The 20,095-nt window shown below is 33.3% G+C and overlaps 3 protein-coding genes across 3 annotated transcripts; 1 reads left to right on the top strand and 2 right to left on the bottom strand.

Moving 5' to 3' along the window:
• The first annotated feature begins 6,298 nt into the window (after positions 1–6,298).
• On the top strand, positions 6,299–9,799 carry LOC101248863 (UDP-glycosyltransferase 90A1-like). The gene is made up of 2 exons (XM_004236066.5): positions 6,299–7,346; positions 8,664–9,799. Exons 1-2 carry the CDS (start codon positions 6,731–6,733, stop codon positions 9,422–9,424), a joined length of 1,377 nt encoding a protein of 458 aa, XP_004236114.1. The 5' UTR covers positions 6,299–6,730; the 3' UTR covers positions 9,425–9,799.
• Positions 9,800–10,615: 816 nt separating this feature from the next.
• Positions 10,616–14,257, bottom strand: LOC101249165 (protein DELETION OF SUV3 SUPPRESSOR 1(I)). Its single transcript, XM_010320615.4, has 3 exons — positions 14,037–14,257; positions 13,771–13,873; positions 10,616–10,946 (listed from the first exon to the last, which is right to left on the bottom strand). Exons 2-3 carry the CDS (start codon positions 13,862–13,864, stop codon positions 10,816–10,818), a joined length of 225 nt encoding a protein of 74 aa, XP_010318917.1. The 5' UTR covers positions 13,865–13,873; positions 14,037–14,257; the 3' UTR covers positions 10,616–10,815.
• A 2,744-nt stretch (positions 14,258–17,001) lies between these two features.
• Positions 17,002–19,340, bottom strand: LOC101249811 (U-box domain-containing protein 19-like). The gene has a single exon (XM_004236070.5). It carries the CDS (start codon positions 19,242–19,244, stop codon positions 17,196–17,198), a length of 2,049 nt encoding a protein of 682 aa, XP_004236118.1. The 5' UTR covers positions 19,245–19,340; the 3' UTR covers positions 17,002–17,195.
• Between the last annotated feature and the right edge of the window lie 755 nt (positions 19,341–20,095).

The raw sequence follows: 20,095 nt of genomic DNA, 5'->3' as shown, positions 1-20,095 counted from the left end.
TTAAATCTTGTTAAAATAATAATAATAATAAAATAAAAAAAAATAATATATATATATATATATATATATATAAAATATATATAAAATATATATATAGTACATGGATTTTATGCTACTTATCATAACTTTAGATAGTATATATATGTTACGTAATTATGTATATAGTTTGTATATTTTATGATTATTCAAAACCATCAAAAATATACATTTTTAAATGCTTTATCAAACTAGTTTAATTTAAATTATAATTATGCTCTTGAATTACTTTTTGCTATTTTTATAAATTATGTTACTAAATAAACAAGCTCGTTAATAAATTTATACCAAGTTCGTTTTATTTTAAATCAATTGGCTATTTGTTAAATTGAACCCATTTTCCCTTTCAATTTTAAAGAACCGAATTTGGGCCTTCTCCCAATTTACCTCAGGCGGCCCACGTCTTTAATCCAACCCACTAAATTAAATCCAACCCAAACCACTTTAATTTCCTACCCGACCCAGCCCCAATCTTTTGACCCGCGACCCGACCCGTCCCTCTTCCCCTTTCTTCTCCCCCTTTCCCCCACGCGACCCCCATTCCCAGAAAAGAACAATGAAGCCCCCCCCAGAAAAAGACAGACGCGACCCCCCAACGGAAATCCCGTCCCTTCACGCGTCTCTCTCCCTCATCTCCCACGCTCTCTTCCTCACTCGCTCCCTCTCTCTCCTCTTCTCTCTCCCTTCGCGCAGACCTAGCAGCAGGGAGGCTAAAGTTTTTGTCCGTGGTGCCAAGATCGCGCCACGTAGCTCGCAATTGGACGGCCCCCATCCCCCTCCCGTTGAAAATTTCGTACAAGGATTGTACTAGTGGCAGCTTCAACCTTATCTCCATGAGTTTTGAATTTTGAAATGGGGGGCGAAGTCTCGATTTTGCCCCAAGCCTTTTCCAATATTCCTCCGCCCTCCCTCTTTCGAAAATCCTATTTCTTCTTCTATATAAACCCCACTCCGTTTCCAGAATAGGGGGTTGGACGATTGAGCGAAAAAATTGGTTAGCGATTTTAGGTTGGATTTTTTGGACGGAGATTTTTGCTAGAAACTTTGGTTAGAACTTCTACTAGAAAACTTGGAGATTCTATCACTAAGATTTGAGACGAAGCTCGAGAGAGCACTCCGTTTCCCTTTCCATTTGTGTTAAAGGAATTCGCAGACGACAGTAGACTCCGCCCGGCTTTCGTTTTCTTTTTCCTGTCTTGTTTCGTTGTTTGGGTCGCTGCTGAACCGTCTCTCGAATCCTCGCGTTGTGGTGGAGTTTGCTGCTGTCGCCTGCTGCTCACCGTCCCAGTTGCTGCTATCGAAGAGGTAAACTTCCCCTGCCTCTTACTATCTTCTCGTCTCATTTTATTTCAAAAATGCTTCTTCGTCGCTTTGTGTTGTGAATGCTGCTGCTGTCGATAATGTTCGTTTTTGTTAGTCCGTGTTGGATTAAGTGAGCCAAAGGTTCGAATGTGGGTATAAGGCCTGTGTTGCCATGAACATAAAAGTGTTATATCTGTCGTTTGTTCGATTTCCAGGGTGTATTGCGAACTGTGATTCTGTTCAGTTGTGTCTGCTGGCTGGCTAGTCGCTGTGAGATCGATATTATTTGATATATGTTTTGGAAGTTAGCTTTTATATGACTTAGTTGTTCTTGTTGGTTTATTAAGTAATACGTTGTCGTATGAAACTTGGAATCAGCATGACAATTGTTATGTGTTTCATCTCGGAAACGTGGTTTGTCTGTTAAGCTTTCGAATATGTCTTCTCTCTGTTTGCATTGGGACAACTGTTTCAGGCTGATTTGATAAAGGGGAAATATCTTAGTTCTTATTTGTTCTTCCCTTGTATTGTATAGCAATTCTCTTGCTTATCTTCTCCTATATGATAAGTGGGTTGATTTGTTTGTTCAAACTCTTGTATAGAGTCACATTCGATCTTGCTTAAGTTGGGTCAATCACCTTCTTTATGTCGAAACTTGGATGTTCTTTGTTGTTCTTGTATCTCTTTCCTTAAGGAACACCAACTAGGCTTATCGAATGTCTCGTTTGGCTTCCTTCGAGTTTCTTTTGTATTTATCGCCTTTGAATTACAAGCGAGTTTGGGTTGTTTTTTTTGGGTTCAGATTAGGACCTCATGTCTATTTGGTTTTGATCTAAACGTTGGAAATGGCACTTGAGATTAGTGAAGGGAAGTCTTTGTTAAAGTCTAGTTTCTTATTGTGTTGGTAACCAAGCTCCGCCTATTTAAAGTCAAAATAGCGTAGCCGTAGATTTGGTAGTTTTGAGCTGTTATTTTATTTATTTTAGCATGATACAAGATCTTTGAATGTCAATTTATTCATGTTATTTTCCTTGGGATGTTTTCTTTATTGATGTTGGCAATTGATATGGCCTAGCATGTCGGAAGTTAAATGAATCTTAAAGTAGCGTGTTTGCTAATCTTGGATATTTTGGTTGGTTTCTCTTTTATTTGGCTTTCTATAGAGTTGTATGTTTTATTTATTATGTTTCATCCAAAACTCATCTGATTTACTTTGTCGTTTTGTATGCCAATTCATTCCTCCTTCATTGCATGGGAAATTTTCTCTCGAGTCCGTTTGGGGATTCCTCTCTTCTTTTAGCATTTCGGAAGAGCTTTAAAGGCTCCATTCTTCTACCGAGTCAAAGCAAAGTGTGGACCCCAATGTCACAAAGATCGAAGAACTTGAAGAAATAGATTAGGAATTCCTTCATTTTATTAAGTTGTATTTATTTTGGGCATAAGCCCTTGTCATTTTTACTTTCCTTGTATTTATTCTTGTATGTCTAGACTAGGACAGGTACAAAAGAAAGAAATGGGCGAAAGCCCAAAAACAGGTGGGTCCAAAACTCGGTCAAAGCGAACAGAACCCGAGTTTGGACCCAAAAGATCTCTCTCTCTTTACTATTCGTTTTACATGTTTGCTTGAATATCGTTAGTTAGGGTTAGAAACTCCAAACCCCATCGAAACGCCTTTCAATTTCTCAAACTTATAACGAACTCCTAAACGATAAATTGTTTCAAATTCATAATTTGTTTAGATAAAATTTTAATAAAGTTCAACTTCGAAATAGATTGACAAATTTGCAAGATAACAATGAAATATTCTAAAAAACATGAAATTTCGGCTAAGTAAATCATGATAAAAGTTCAAATAAATTTGCAAAGGTTAAAAATAAAAATAATCAAATAAGTTAATCGCCGGAAAACCGTATTTAACGGAGTGTCTTAGGTGCCTTCAACACCTTCCTAAGACACTAATAGGAATCCCGAACCCTTGAAATGTTTCAAAACAATTTTTCTGTTTAAGTTGTTTAGAAACGAAGTTTTCTTGATTTTTCTTAAAAAATTAAGTGGCGACTCCATAAAGTCGAAAATAAAATAAACTCTTTTCGAAAATCACACTTTTTCGATAAAACAGTGTTTGTTTAAACGGAACAAATTATGGGGGTTCAATGATTCAATAGGAAAATGACGTAGTTGATGTACCTGAGGAAAAAACCCAACAAGTTTAGGAATCTGCTTATGTATTTGGTCTAAGTTAATTTTGAAGTGTTTCAAACTCTTTAAGAAAAAAGTAGATTAAGACATAAATTGAACCTAATTTTCTATTTTCTAATTATTATCAAATTTGTTATTAAAATAACTAAATATTAATAAATCACTAATTCCAATACTAACTAATGGAGGATAAAATTTGAAGAACACTCTAAACGTAGTTTTGAAAACTGAACAATTAAATTAATTTGAAAAATGGAAAATATCTCAAAAATTAACTTAATATGCAATGGAGGAAGTAATATTTAGATATTTAATCATAAATTTTATAATAATTAATAAGGTAAAAATGAAAAACTCAATTCAATTATATCTTAATCTATTTTATTAAAGGCTAAAAATTAAATTAATATCAAATGGAGGAAGTATAAAAATAAAATAAAAGTCAAATATATATATATATATATCGATGAAAACGTCCTTTGGCAGTTGTCACTAATTCTCAGTGAATTATACTATTGTATATATATATAACGAATTATACAATTATATATTTGCTATGAAACACAATTATATAAATTTTGCTATAACATATAAATACAAAATTTTTATTTGCTACGTATAAAAGTTATCCATATAATTATTATTAGTAGTAGTAATAGTAGACAAATAACATTAATTAAAAGCAGAATAGTGTGGAATATAGTTGCCAACTTGCCATAGTACTAGTCAGTAGTCACCGTATCTGGGCATTAAATCCGAAGAGATCTGCCACCAACTTAAATTTTACAATTATATGCATGTTCCTTTGCATCTCTGTCTTCTATTATTTTAATATTAATAATTCTAAAATAAAACAATATAATACACCTCCAAAAAAAGTACAAATTTTAATTAATTAATTAATTAATCAATACTAAGTAATAAATTTTATATTCACAAAATATCATATTTTTTTTCCAACTTATGTAAATATTGAGCACGAATAACTCCCCAAATGTCAAACACTCTGATTCTCTACCTGGATAGGATTTTAAATATTGATTGTGTCGTCAACAAGATTAAGTGATAAAATGGACATGGACTTCATCAAACTATTTGGTTAATTCCTCTTGTCTCTTTCATTTCGATTGATAAATACGATATTAATCGATTTGTCTTATTAATGATCGGTGCCATACGAATATTTATTATTATCTCCCTGCAATAATAGTTGTCTTTTACTATTGATCTGACACATATTTTAAGAAATAATAAATAATAGAAATAGTATAATTACATTATTAAATTTAATGTTTTGAAACATGTGTTAAATGATAAATAATATTTAATAGCAAGAGTAAATTAACCACAAAAATTAATTATCTCTTAATTTTGTAAATTAAACAAAAATTATTTGTAGGTTCTCCTATGTATGTATTACCGTACTTTTGCTCATTCACAAATGAGGATATGTAACTGTGACTGATATTGGTTGCTCTATCATTTTGTAGGTTTTTCTATGAATTATAATACTTTTTAATTTGACTTTATTGATATTTATGTTCTTTAATTTTGATGTGCACTTGCATAAAATTAAATAATAAAACACACATATCCTACAATATAAAGTAATTAAAAATCTCATTAAAAGCAAGGATAAATATATGTTTTTTTTATATAAAAAAAAAAACCAACAATTCTTTTAAACTTTGAAAAACTTACTTAAACAATAAAAAAACATTTGTACAATTTACTAAACATGAAGTAGTACATAAATTAAACTATATTTGTAATCATAAGTAAATTACTTTCATGTTGTCATGCTTTAATCGTTCAAATTATCAAGAAATGAACTATTTATCATTTGATTCTGCTACCGTTCACAAAATATTGAATGTGAATTTTGTGATGTCTTAAATCTTAGAAATTTTCTAACAAAAGGTGGGTTATTAGTACAAAAAAAAAACAAAAAAACTATGCAGTATGCAGTAAGCACGCCTTATCTGAGTCGCCAAAGGCCAAAGTAGCTGCTTGTCCAATATGAATAAGTCATGCACGAAAATATTGACTTCAATTATTGAATTAAAAGCTTGTGTACTTTTGACGCACAAATTTAGCATTTCTAAAATTACTCCCTCTGATCCGTTTCTATTTAGTTGTTCATTTTAGAAATGATACACATATTAAGATAGTAATAATTAGTATAGTGAAATTATAATATTATCCTTATTAATTATAGTCTCAAAAATGATGAATTAAAACTTGAAAAAAAATTTCAAGAAGTTTAAATGAGGATATAATAGGAATTTTATTTTTATCTTTTCTTGATTTGTCAAAATGGACAAGTAAATAGGGACAATCGGAAGAGGAAATATAGACAAGTAAATAGAGACAGAGAGAGTATAAACTTAACCTGTCGGATCATATTTATTTATTAAAAATAATATTTAAAGACACAATTTAAATAATACTTTTCATTATTGTCATTTGTGAAACTATAAATATAATTTTGTAAATTGCCTAATTTATCTACTAAAAAATATAAAGTTTTAATAGATGAAAGCGCAAAAGTGAAAAAAAAATCCAAAAAATTCACTTAATAAAAAATTAGAGGGAGTAATTTATTTTCCAAAACTCCTCGTATATTCTCATCAAATTTGGAGACTTTTGAAGTTTGAATCATAACTCAAATTTAACTCATTCGATTCCAAAAGTAAATGATATATTAAGTTTGAGCAAATGAATTAATTCACATATTCATATATGTTAAGAGGAATTTGACTAAAATATTTTTATTTATAAGTTTTTCCCTTTTTCTAAAAACATAATGTGTATGAGCTAATATAGAAAAAGGAATTAAATACCTTGTCGATTTTATGTAACAAGAACCTCATCCCTGTCCTCTGAATCCGCCCCCATCCTATTATAGATTTTATTAGTTATAGCTGATTAAATATTATTCAATCTAAATAAAATATTTTTAGATACATTGAATCCAAATCAAAAATTAAGTTGTACATATGTCTAGAGCAGTCAATATGGGCTAGGCCCGTTGGGCTGATTTGGCCTAATTCAAAATTTAGAGTTAAAATTTTTTAAGCCCATTTAAGAAAAAGACTTTTTAGCGATGTGATTGTTATGCCGTATATATATTTAACATCACCCCTTTTGCTTAGATATCAATCAAATCCCAAAAAAATAAAAACTAAGAAAAATGGGCAAAACACTTGCATCACCCCACTTTATCATATTTCCTTTCATGTCTCATGGTCACACCATCCCTCTCCTCCACCTCGCCACCCTCTTACGCCACCGTTTCATCACCGTCACCATCTTCACCACCCCGGTTAACGCCCCCTCCATCCGCGATTTTCTACGCGATGCATCCATCTCCGTTATCGAACTCCCTTTTCCTAAAGACGTACATGACATCCCTCCTAACGTTGAAAATACTGAAAAGCTTCCTTCTATGTCCTATTTCTATCCATTCGCTAGAGCTACAAAGCTGATGCAGCCGCTCTTTGAGCAGGCTCTATCAGCTTTGCAAAATCCACCTACGTGTATTATATCTGACGCATTTCTTGGGTGGACTCAACAGTCCGCCCAAAAAATCGGTATCCCAAGGTACTTCTTCTTTGGTATGAGCGTTTTCGCCACGACTATGTATCAACTTCTTGGCATTGAACGTCCTCATGCTCAAACTATTTCACTAGAAGAGTGTTTTACGTTTTCGAGTTTTCCATGGTTAAAGCTCACAAGAAATGATTTTGAACCTCCATTTGGAGACCTTGAGCCAAAAGGTCCAGCTGTGGAATTTATGATGGAGCAAGGTAACTAATTTTTTTTTGCTGATCATATAGTATAATGTTTCAACGTTTTATGTTTATTTTATTTGTTTTAATACGCGCTGACCCTTTTTCATATGTTCATTGGAGATGGGCAAACACGCCATTATTTGATAAATATTTTTGGCAAATATTTCAAATTTTCAAATACTAATTTTTTCTAGCATTTGGGTCAAATCTCATTATTTGAGATATTTTAAAAATTAAAGTTTTATTCCAATCTTTTATCTTTTACAAAAACACCCTCTCTAGTAGTTGCTTGCGTTGTATTACATAATTCTTTACGTGAACATCAAAATAGTGATGAAATATTTAGTGAATATTAAATAATGATATGATTGTTGATGAAAATTATTAAAAATTGGCTCTAGGTAACAAAGTCATGTGTTTTGTCTACTTCACGATGTATGAAATAATTCTTGTTGCACTCACTCCAAATTATCACATTGCTTTAGTGTCACACTATTTGTTATTGTTGTAACGAACATTCAATTGACTTGTAATACAAACTTTTAGTTAGTTTTGATAGTTTTTTAAAACTTGTGTGTATAAATCATATTTTTCTAAAAAGGTAAAGTATATTTTCCAAATTTTATGGCCAAACACATGGTGAAATTTCACCCAAATTTTCACTCAAATAATATTTGCCAAGAATATTTGGAAATCTATGGCCAAACGCTAGCTTAATTAGGATGCTTCCGTTTCAGAAGTACAAATATTTTTATAAGAAAACTACTCTCTCTGTTTCATTTTATGTGACATTTTTTTTCTCATTTTGATCATACAAATCTATATTTGATAGGGTGTTTTTCGTAGATCCTTTTAACATTTTGAATTATCAATTATTATGACATATAGTATTATTACGTAATTTACAAATACATAAATTTCATTTAAAAAAATTTAAAGATTTCATACACAACTACTTAACTCTCAAAAAATGAAACGTGTCACGAGAGAGTGATATTTATTTTAGAGAGTTGAAGTGTTTTGACTAAGATTTTAGAAAAAGAAAAGGGAATAAATATTCTTGAGTAGCCATAGAAGTATTGACCTTTTGAGGTTTAGAAACTAAAAATAATACTAGCTTTTCTTTCATACACCTCCTAAAATTTTGATCATACACGAATTACTTTATCAAAAGTAGAATGATTAAAAATAAGTAGATATAAAGTGTTTGACCGAATATGATTATTAAATATTTATGAGGTTAAATTATGGAGCATAATGTAGATGGTTCGAAATATTGAAAGGTAACCATAGACTAAAAAATTGCTCATCACATAAATGGAGATTGAACAGGTATTTCCTTCTCAAAGAGCCGTGGCATGATCACCAACAGCTTTTACGAACTAGAACCAAGATTTGCAGACTATTTCAACAAACATCTCTGGCCGAAATCATGGTGTGTTGGACCTCTTTGCCTTGCCAAGCGGGCCATGATCTCACAAACCGACGAAACCTGGATGCAATGGCTCAATAATAAATTGACGGAAAAACAGCCTGTTTTGTATGTAGCATTTGGTACTCAGGCAGAAGTTTCCGCAGAACAAATGCAAGAAATCGCAAAGGGTCTAGAATCATCCAACACATGTTTCATATGGGTGACGAGACAAAATGCTATGGAGCATTTACAGGGATTTGAAAACAGAGCACTGATAGTTAAAGAATGGGTTGATCAGAATGCGGTTTTGAATCACAAAAGCATTAAAGGGTTTTTGAGTCATTGTGGATGGAACTCTGTTTTGGAAAGTATATGTGCTAAAGTGCCTATTTTGGCTTTACCATTCATGGCTGAACAGCACTTAAATGCAAGAATGGTGACGGAGGAAATTGGGGTGGGATTGAGGATTATGCCGAGAAATGGATCAGTGAGGGGTTTTGTGGGAGCTGAAGAAGTTGAGAAAATGGTGATAGAGTTAATGGAAGGTGAAAAGGGAGAAATGGTGAGGAAGAAAGTGAAGGAATTGGGAGAAAAAGCAGAGGAAGCTATGAAAGAAGGTGGTTCATCTTGGTCCACTTTAGGCCTCTTAATTGATGATGCTTGCGCCCGAAAACTTTGAAATCAATTAAAACTTGATGGGATTACTGTTAATTTGCCATCGAAATCGTAGTTCGTTTAAGTTACAGGTCATGGTCTTCCCTGTTGAGCATATTGTTGTGCTTAATTTGATCATCTAATTAGGAGTATACCGTATAGTTTTTTTATGACTGAATTTGAATTCTATTTGAAAAAGTTTCATCACTCTCCAACAAATGCGACTCTATACCTAATCAATAGTTTATGGTATAGTTGATTGTGCTACAAGAATAGGTGGGCACCTTTTGTACAAGTCTTTCACCTACAGTAATAAAGGGAAATTAAATCTCCCATTAATGGGTGCGGCGTGTAAAGTCAAAATCTTATGGTATTAACTTCGTTTTTCTTGTTTGTTTTATTTCTTTTCCTAAGAATAATAGCTACTATTTTAGATTGCTACATTTGAGTCAATATCAGCAGACTTATTTGAAAATTTGAAGGGAGACTTGAATATTGCCAACAAAGTCACCAGAAATGGACACAATCAATTAATAATAACAGTAAAGTAATATCCTCGACTGTTTCATACGGTACAAAGTGAAAAATATTGTCTGTCTATATGTTTAATCAAAATAAAATTACGTGGATAAAGTAAAACTGAACAAGGGTGGATAAGTAATTGTCCACCGTCCGTGGATATTAGTTAATCTCGTATTATATTTAACACCACTCAGTTCCCATTGCTTAGATATCAATCAAATCCATTTTCATTGGTAGTGAAAAAGTGGAAAACAGAGCATTGATAATTAAAGAATGGGTAGATCAGAATGCGGTGATGAATCACATAAGCATCAAAGGATTTTTGAGTCATTGTGGATGGAACTCTGTTTTTTCGGAAAGTATACCTGCTAAAGTTCCTATTTTGGCATGGCTGAACAACACTTAAATGCAAGAATGGTGACAGAGGAAATTGGGGTGGGACTGAGGATTATGCCGAGAAATGGATAAGTAAGGGGATTCGTGGAAGCTGAAGAAGTTGAGAAAATGGTGAGAGAGTTGATGGAATTCCTTTCAGGGAACTCCTTCAACTATGGGCAAAGGCATTAACCTACTTATGACAAGTGGAAGTTGTTGGCTCAACCACTGCTCAGTGTAAAATTTTGGCTTTCAACCAAATCCCCCGACGAATAGATACATTCTCCTATAATGGAAAACCAATCAAACACCACTCAAATTTTTCTGCTCAAACTAAGAGCACAGGTAACTAAAATTCAAGTTTGTGTGCCACAAGTCTCATATGTCAACAAGAAGGGTGAAAACTAAGTTTTATCAGTGAGATAAGGAGGAGTACAAACATAGGGAAACATCTGAACCCACAATAGAAATAACATGGTCCAACATTGAGAAGAAAACAAATTCATGGGCAAATGTAGCTCATTTCTTCTCAGTGTTGATTTCCAATTCCTTTCTGAGCTGCAGAGAGAAGTCATCGTTCACATCATCATCATCCCAATCATCTTCCCATTGTTGGGTTACTTCTTTGCCTTTCTCTTTGTCCTCCCACTCTGAATTATATTATATATATGAAAATCATGATCAAATGTTACACAAAGATTCGGCAAAAAAATAACAGCAAAATTGTCCTAGAGTCCTATCAGGATAATAGCTTTTCCAACAGATGCATCAAATGGAAAAGGAGAACATAGGACACATTGCCTTTCAAAGGAATAAAACAAAAGGATACAAAAAAGAAGGTAAAACTCTATTCGAGAATTCAGACACCCATACAAAAGTTTAAACACCAAGGTTATCAGGACACAAGTGTGACCACAAATTGCTACCAATATCTAAAAGATGTTACGGAATTTTACAACTCATCTAACTGTTTACTCAACATGGAAGGATCTGGGTAACATGGTTAAAGAATGTTAACTTAATAAGCTACTTGATCTCAATTATACCCACTGGAAAATAACATACCATGCTTAACTTTGTGAGGAAAATTAACGACAAAAGAAAAAGAAGGACCAGATCAGAAATTGTACTATTGTCAAGCTTCCTCAGAGATAGGTATTAAGGAGAATGTTACAAAGGTTTATCATGTAAAATCTTTGAGGAAAACAGACCAAAATTACTTGATCCATCATGTAAAATCTTTGAGGAAAACAGACCAAAATTACTTGATCCCTAATGACATCATCTTTTCCCTACCAGCTCCATTACCTCATTAGTTTTTTTTCTCATAGCAAACACAAGCATTTGTCAATATGTTGTCCAACCAAAGGAGTCTTAGAAATTATACCACAAGACATAAATTGTTTTGATCTCTTTAAAATCGAAATTCCTTCATTAAAAAAGGAACACTTGCAAGCAAATGATCCTCAGATAGCTTAAGGAAGAGACCCTTCCATAGCATTTTAATAGGACAACAAAAATTAAAGGTGAAATTGATCTCATAAATCATCAAGAAGGCCCCAAATCCATCAGTATTTGGAGACCTCCTTCAACGTTAAGCCTTAAAAGTCAGCTCCTCCAAACATTACTTAGTCTATGTGTCCAACAAGATTTGAGGGTGGGTGTGGGATATGCACCACAATTTGTCAACTCACCTAGCATGTGTTGACAACAGCTATGTCTGAGACACACTGGTGGCTTGGATTTTTGGATTTATAAATAGTTACATATTTTTAATTGCAATATATGAACACACACCCACACGCACAATAGGTACATCTGAAAAGCTTAAACATTGTATGAGATATACAAATAAAATAATTTGTACTTCAAAAGAACTTATTTATACTTGCATCTCAATTTAATACTGCAACCTATATGTACATTATTAGTCATTCCTAAGCACATGCACTCCAACATTGATCCATATTCCTGAATCCTAAGATTAGGTAAAAAAGAATCCAACCTTTAGACGCACCTCGCTACTTATGTCCATGATTCCATGTAACGGAGTCTGGAAAATAATGGGGAGAGTTGTTTTCCTGAGGAATAACTACAGTTTGTATAGAATATGATGGGTCACCATATTATATAAGATATGCTGATATTCCTCAAGAAGACAGATCTGGTTCTTAAGTGAAGAAGGGTATAGGGGCGAACTCATTATCCCGAGGCTACAGTTGGTCCTATAGCTTGGCTCCAGACGGATTTTTTGGTCATCGATAAGTATGTCTGGTGGGGCAATAGAAGTTAGCTATTGGTAAGAACAAATGAATATCACGTGCTTTCTCACTTTCTAGTTGGGTGAATAAACAATTAGTGAAGGTTTGCACCTAGATACAATAAACAAAAATTGGGTAAAGTTTCATTGTTTGAGGATTATGTCTTGTGTATACATCATTAAATGAGATAACTTTATTTATCAAAATTTGAATGACACTTGTTCAGGACTGAGGCATAGTTGTTATTATTGTAGTAGTGAAGTCTATATGATAGCTAATCTAATAACAGACTGCCTTGATCAATGTGCTATTCATCAACTGATAAAATCAACTTGACCAACCTAACAAAATACTTGCACTCCTCCTCCCTCCCTCCTGTTCAAAAGAAAAAATGCAAGTGTTCAATTCCCAAAACACATTAGGAAGGTTTGGAAGACAAGATTTAAGATAAAGGCTAGTAAGTAGCCAAGAGTTGTCGCACATAGAGTGCGAGAGGTAGAGGTCATTTAGTAGTCAATAGTCATGCAGTCTCTTATTCTTCGGTGTGTATAACTACGTGTTGCCCATTTGCTTTGTATCTTGTTATTTTGTTGTCATATTTTTCTTCCAATTCTGCTTTGGTAACATTTCTTTTAAGCTGAGTATCTAACGGAAATCTCCAACTCACAAAGGTAGGGGTAAGGTATGCGTACAACCTACCACAAACCATTAAACCCCACTTGTGGATTTATACTAGATATGTGTGGACAAACTCAACGGGGCTGGAGACATTGGGATTTTGTTTGACTTGCATATCTTACACATAATTCTAGAAGGGAATAAAATGCACTACATAACAAAGTTAGAATAAATTTGGCTCGACCGGAGATGGTTTAATCTTTAAACATAAATATCAGCTCTTATCAACAAAAGTTACACTAGACATTTTGAGATATCACAATAGAAAATAAACCACATGGAACTCAAAAGCAACAGCAACAATACAGCCTTGTTGGAAGCAGAGAGCAAGGGGATATTCTACCTTATCTACAATCGAACTCCTTCCTGATTCAAAGTGCAGGTTAATATCACATAAGACCTTATATTTGCAGAAATTCTAACTTATATAATACAATTAATGCCTCTCTAGAATGTAAATATACGAACTGGTACTTCAATTTGATTTTATTCTATTTTTCACTCTTAGCAAGAAAGAAGAAAAATTGTTACTCACCTTGATCAATTGCAAACTCCTCAAATTCGTCATCGTCTTCGAATAGATCCATCTTCACCTCTTTAGCCGCTGGCTTTGGTTGTTCAGTCGCCATTGCTACTTCCTACAAAACGAAGAAATACAATAAACTATAAACAAACAAATAACTTGGAGAAAGTATAATTGACGACAGAAGATGGTAAAACCCTAGCTTCGTTCAATGAAGAACAGGAGTGCATACACAAATTCTACCTGAAAACTGAAGGGATAGAGAAGATCAAACTTACAGAGATTTGAGGGAAAATAATTTGCTTGTTGCTCGGTGTTGATTGGAATCTAGATTTTTTCTCCAGTGAAAGGAAACTTTATAGAAGCAACTGCGACGCTTTTCTTGGGACGGGAGGCAACGATCAAACGGCGCCGTAACCATATATGATGTTTTTCACTTTATCCCCCGTATTTTTTCTTATATGTATTTTACCCCCTTCAGGAGCAAACTTTTGTTTTTATGATTGTTATACACAGTGTTATATATGTATAATGATATTGGACGTTTAAAATATAAGTATGCCAAATTAATAAGTATGTGAATGCAAATAGTATAAATATTAATAATTTTTCCTCCTAAAGTTATAACAATAATTGGTGGATACGATTTAGATATACATCTATATATTTTTTGATAGATAAATATTCATGCTTAAAATTTACTATAGTCTATGTGCATGATAATAATGATATTTATCAATAGGAAAAATTTCATATATGACATGTAGATGTAAGGAAATAATGCATTATAGCTATAGTTTATATTTATAATTTAATTTTGCTATGGAGCATTAATTTTGAATATAACATTTTTCTTAATTTATAATAAATACAAAATTTGTTTTATTATTAAATTGATAGATAAGCACTATATATGATAACAAAAGATTTTTTTTAATCCAATGATTCAAGCTAATCGTTTTAAATCAAATATTTATTCAGAAAAGAAGTTTTATAACGACACGAACATCATAACAATTGTTTTCCTCATACGGCTAAAGTGAGCTTTTAAATGAATTATCTTTTTATTGATCAATATTCTTACATATTGAATGTCAAACGAACGTTTCTTTGAATGAAAATTTATATTTTGAACAGTAAAATAAAAATTATTGTTTTGTATAGCATATCATTGAAATTTCCATAGAGTAGTTTTTGTTGTTCTGTATCTATTCGAATTGTTTGTTCAACAGATTTGTATGAAACCATTTGCCTGTTAGTGAATTTTTTGTGTATATATGTGGTGTATGTATACATGAATTGTATATGTAATCGACAAAAAGGTTGTGGTTTGTTGTCATTAACTTGTATGATTTGAATATAATGTAAGATTTGTATATTGTTTAAGTTATATATGTATATGTAGATATGTAATTGTACAAAAGTCTTATACTATGTATAAATGAAAGAGATTGTATCAAAAAAAAAAATTGTATATGTACAAATTTGTCAGTATATAAATGTGATGATTTAAAACAAGCAAATTCAACTTTAGATATAGAAGTCTTGTCAAAGTATCCTATTTGATTGATCAATATTAAAACAAAAATTAGACTCATTGCCTGGGCAATTCAAAACCAAATATAATTGCAAAATTCCCGCAACATAAAGCACCTAAATAGTTGTGCTTAGATATAATATCGTCTCATTGCAGTTAATTGTGTAAAATAAGTTGATTCACAGAAGTGCTTGAACGATTACAAAAAGTCTATCGTGTTATTTACGCTTGATCTCTGCATACGAGGGACATTTTTTGGTCCATGTTTACATATGAATCTAACTCCCTATACAACCATCAACATAAATATATTACAATTTATACAAATTAATTATTATATGCAAAATGTATTTGTATAAATATGTAATTATATGTTTAAATAATAGGAAAATTGTATATAATAGCAAGCTAATAACCTAAAATAAATGGAGTAGCTAGGGTTTGATTTAATTGTGTTCCATAGCAAACGTTTGCGAAAAATTGTCAAGCTCCTCTCTCCCAAAATATCTCGCTCGTCACTCTCCTCCAATCTCTCCTCGCTTCCTCACTTTTTATACAAACACAAGTATATAAAAATTGTTTCTAATTGTATAAAGCAGAGAAAATTGTATAAATACATATATTTTTGTTCCCCTCTCTCCCCTCTTCCAGATCTCGCTCGCCACTCTCCCAAATCTCGCTCGCCTCCCTCGCCTTTCTCACTTATACAAACAGAAGCGAAATGTATAAATTGTGTTTTTGTTTGTATAAAGCGTGAGAAAATTGTATATACACATGCAAGTACATATATTTTCGTCCAATACACTTATAATTATACAATAAAAAATATTCCCCTGCACAGTTTCTTTTGCCTTTCTCTCTTTCTCGTTTAATACAATTTTCAAATTGTATCTAATTTCTCTCTTTCTCGTTTTATACAATTCGATTCAATTGTATATTCCTTGTCAAGTTTCTTTTGTCTTTCTCTCTCTCTCTCATTTTATACAAATTCAAATTGTATATAATCGTTCTATACACTTATGATAATACAATTCGTTTTATACACTTCGTTTTTATACAGTTCTCTGCCCAAGTGTCTTTCTCTTTCTTGTTTTATACACTTCGTTTTATACAATTTGCTTCAACTGTATATGTATAGCGAATTATACAGTTTCTATGTTTGTTATGGAGCACAATTATGCAAACTTTGTTATAGCATACAAATATGAAATTTTTATTTGACGTGGAAGTTTCCCTTAAATAATCAAGTATTGTATTTGTATATAGTTATAAACTAAATATACATAAATATACAAATTTATAAATACACATCAATATAGTTATGTGTATATGGAATTTGATCACAATATTGTATATGTACTAGTTCTAGCTATCAAATACACAAATGGTAATATACAATTAGGTTTTATATAAAAAGTTGACGTAAATACTACTACTGGATATTTTGCGTTTGTGGTCATATATCAATACTCATTTCTTTATCAAAACTAAACGAGCGATCAAGTAACCTTATATGTCATCAACCGCGTCCTAGTTAGCTGACCTAAATCAGCACAAATATTTTGAGTATCCAATCTTTTTTCTAGCGATTGTTATGCACACAAAAAATATTTATCTACAACAACATATTGTGGAATCTCATCTAGAATTAAACACGTCCAAATATGTTCAACAAAATTTTAGTATCTACACGAAAGATCAAAATCTCACACAACAAAGAATTGTATACAAATTTTATTCAAAGTATAAGTTCCCAAATCCAATGACCTATACTACATTTAGCTCCTGAAAAAAAAGACGAGCTAAACATGACACAAGACACTATCAGGACTGACTCAGGACTCTCTGTATATTTACATGCTGAATTGGAGTATTCTAAAATTAAATCTTTCGACCTTTTTCACCTTACATCAATAAATTGTTCTTGTGGAACTTCACTCACTAACCTAGAAGTGCTTGTTTCACAATATCTCTGCAGAGTTTTGATAAGAGACCTAGTCCTCTTCTTTGCTTGGCTGGTTCCTTCTGTTAAAAGTGAATAAAGAAGCGGCATAAGCGCCTTTTCTCTTACCAGAGAGGCTATTACCTCCGCGCCACTATTGACACATAATGACAACAAAATGGAAACACAATACTCTCTTCCTGCTCGAGATGTTGTGTTCTGTAATTGATCCAAGATTACTCGTAATGCTGAAGCTTCTAAAATCGCGAAAGACCCTTCTGTTCTTTCGGCTAATGTAGCTAGAACCGCGAGTGCGTCTGTGTTTAGTTCAACTTTATCTGAAGAAGTTAGAAGATTGACTAGTGCTGGAACTGTTCCTGCACCAAGTGCTCTCTCGTGGTTCCTGTAACTCAATAATAGACCGAACATTGCAACTATCGCATTCTTTTTCCCACAGCTTGTTCCGTAGTTGATTAAGTCCACTAAAGCTGGAAATACTTCTGGATTTTCGCTTATTAGCTTGCGGTATTCACGAGGTGAAGAGATGTAGAAGATCACCGCAGCTGCAATTTGCTTCGATTCTAGCTTTAGGCCATTCTTGAGAACTCCAAGAATCGAATTCAGGCCCCTGTTTTCCATGATCACTTTCTTTCCGTTGGAATGTTTTGATAGTTTGAGCAAGGCGGAAATTGAATGCTCTTGCATAGATGTATCATTTGTGCAAAGCATTTGTAAGAGTGCTGGGATTGTTGCAGCTTCGATCAACACGGACCGGTTGAATATATTTGATTTTGCAAGCAAGCGAATTTCATAAGCAGCCTTGGTTTTCTGCTGATCAGAACCAAAATACAGCCTGCAAGCCAGAAATTCGGAGAGGAATTTGATTGCTTCCGCAGCTGCTGGATTTCCTGGCAAAATAGTCCGTGATATATCATGATTCTTCTTCCTTGATTTAGCTATAGATATTCCATTATCAGCACAGAATTGTTGGATGAGGTTCCGCAGAGAGGAATTAGGTACTAATTCTGTGCTCTGTAATGTCTCCCCTGTTTTGGGACAGAGGAGGTTCCCTGACTTGAGCCATTTTTGAATCGAAGCGCGATCATACGTCTGCCCTGTGGACACTGTCACTGGATCCGTCATGAGTTCCAGAGAAATGGGACACCTGAAATCCTCAGGATCCAAGCAACTAAGAGTTTCAAGATTGGATGATCCATCTGATTGATCAGTGTTCCCATAAACAGAGTCCTCAAACACAATTCCTCTGCAATAGCTCAAGAATCCAACTAAACTGCTTAACATAGGTACTTCTCTTTCGTAATTCTCCGAGCATTCGATATTAATCGCATCCTCCAAGAATTTAATCTCCTTGTGACACTCTGCCCAGGTTGTGATATCAAGATAATCAAGAAATTTCTTGATTACACAGGGGTCAGGTTGAAATTTATTCTCAAATTGGTTCAAAAGCAAAATTACTCTCTTCACAGCTTCTTCGTCTTCCGGGTCAAGCTCCATTTTCGCCCTCTGTGCTTGATTAGCCACCATTACAACCAACTCCTTGATTTCTCTGGAAACATTAAGAGAATTCAAAGGAAGAACATCAAGTGCAGTAGCCACAGTTCTAACCAAAACTTGAAATTGACTTGCTACAGAGTGGGATTTCATAAGCATCCATGTTTTCGCCCCCTCACGCGTACAATCATCTAATAAAAAGTTAATCTTTTGAAACGTTGTGTGTAGTTCTGCAAAACAAAGAACAATGGAATCTCTATCACTAGGTAGATGATCCAGGATTTCCTCGAAAAAAATCAAGAGGATCCCCACTTGCCTAATCATTTCCCGAACATTCCTCCGTTGAGTCGCAAAAAAATTCGATTTGAAATTGCATATGTCTCTAGATAGAATAATCAAAGAATTCAAAAGGGTAGCCGGAGATATCCCCTCACATGGATGTACCGCCGGGAATGTCAAAATCCGGCGATCATTCCGATCAAATCTTTGAATCATCGATCGAAAAAACTTAAGTATAATATTTGAATTTGATGTGTTAATGAGCTCTGTTTTTTTTCATTTGAGAAAGTTGAACAAATTATGGAGTCGGTTAGGGATACCGTTGGGTTAAATTTATAAGAAAATCTTGACCTAAACAACACGTGGCACCAATCTCCACGCGTTAGGGAGTATTTTTGTTTGTTGTTTGAATGGAGTGATTCAAGTACAGTTAAATGTGTACTTGATTTAAGGGACACGTGTACTGTACACGTGTGATCTATGTATTGGGTAATAATGTTTCTTGGACCTTGGGTTTGGGCCGTACAGGGTCGGATCGGGTCGGGTGGGCTTGGAGATTTTTTATCGTATGTGGGGTATAACTTGGTAAGGTGATTATGGTGGGGCCCAGAATGCCGACTCTGTTGACGTGGATAGGAAGAGAAGGTGACGTGTTGCTTGGACTAAAGGGAAAGTGAGAAACAAGTCGAAGCAATTGGATGCTGATAAGGACCTCGGATTTTGGTTGTTGATTTTCGAAAAATCTAACAAAAATTTCACTCAAATATAATTAAGTTTGAAATTATAGAGCAAAAGCCTTATCAGAAGACTATAATCACGAAAGAAAATAGAGCAGGGAAGATTTACGATTTGAAGCTTTTTAATAATTATTGTAACATCTAATTAATACTATAGCGATTGTTAAGGTCATGTACAATCAAATATTGAGGTCATATTGAATTTACATTGAAGCAATACCTAGAATTTTTTCCTAGCAAGAATATAATAATGATGAATTAATTATGTTGATTGATCTCGATTACTTTGAGATGTTTCAATTTTAGTCTTAAAAAATAGTGTAAAATGTT

Source organism: Solanum lycopersicum, chromosome 3 (assembly GCF_036512215.1).
Source record: "Solanum lycopersicum chromosome 3, SLM_r2.1".
NCBI lineage: Eukaryota > Viridiplantae > Streptophyta > Magnoliopsida > Solanales > Solanaceae > Solanum > Solanum lycopersicum.
Note: the sequence above shows the minus strand (reverse complement) of the source record. Positions and strands in the feature narration are given on the sequence as shown.

Bases quoted from the DNA above. Each gene is read 5' to 3' on its own strand.
- LOC101248863 (XM_004236066.5), top strand. From the start codon at position 6,731: ATGGGCAAAACACTTGCATCACCCCACTTTATCATATTTCCTTTCATG. The intron at 7,347-8,663 runs GTAACTAATTTT...GAGATTGAACAG, and splicing joins GGAATTTATGATGGAGCAAG to GTATTTCCTTCTCAAAGAGC.
- LOC101249165 (XM_010320615.4), bottom strand. From the start codon at position 13,864: ATGGCGACTGAACAACCAAAGCCAGCGGCTAAAGAGGTGAAGATGGAT. The intron at 10,947-13,770 runs GTGAGTAACAAT...AATATAATTCAG, and splicing joins GGAGTTTGCAATTGATCAAG to AGTGGGAGGACAAAGAGAAA.
- LOC101249811 (XM_004236070.5), bottom strand. From the start codon at position 19,244: ATGATTCAAAGATTTGATCGGAATGATCGCCGGATTTTGACATTCCCG.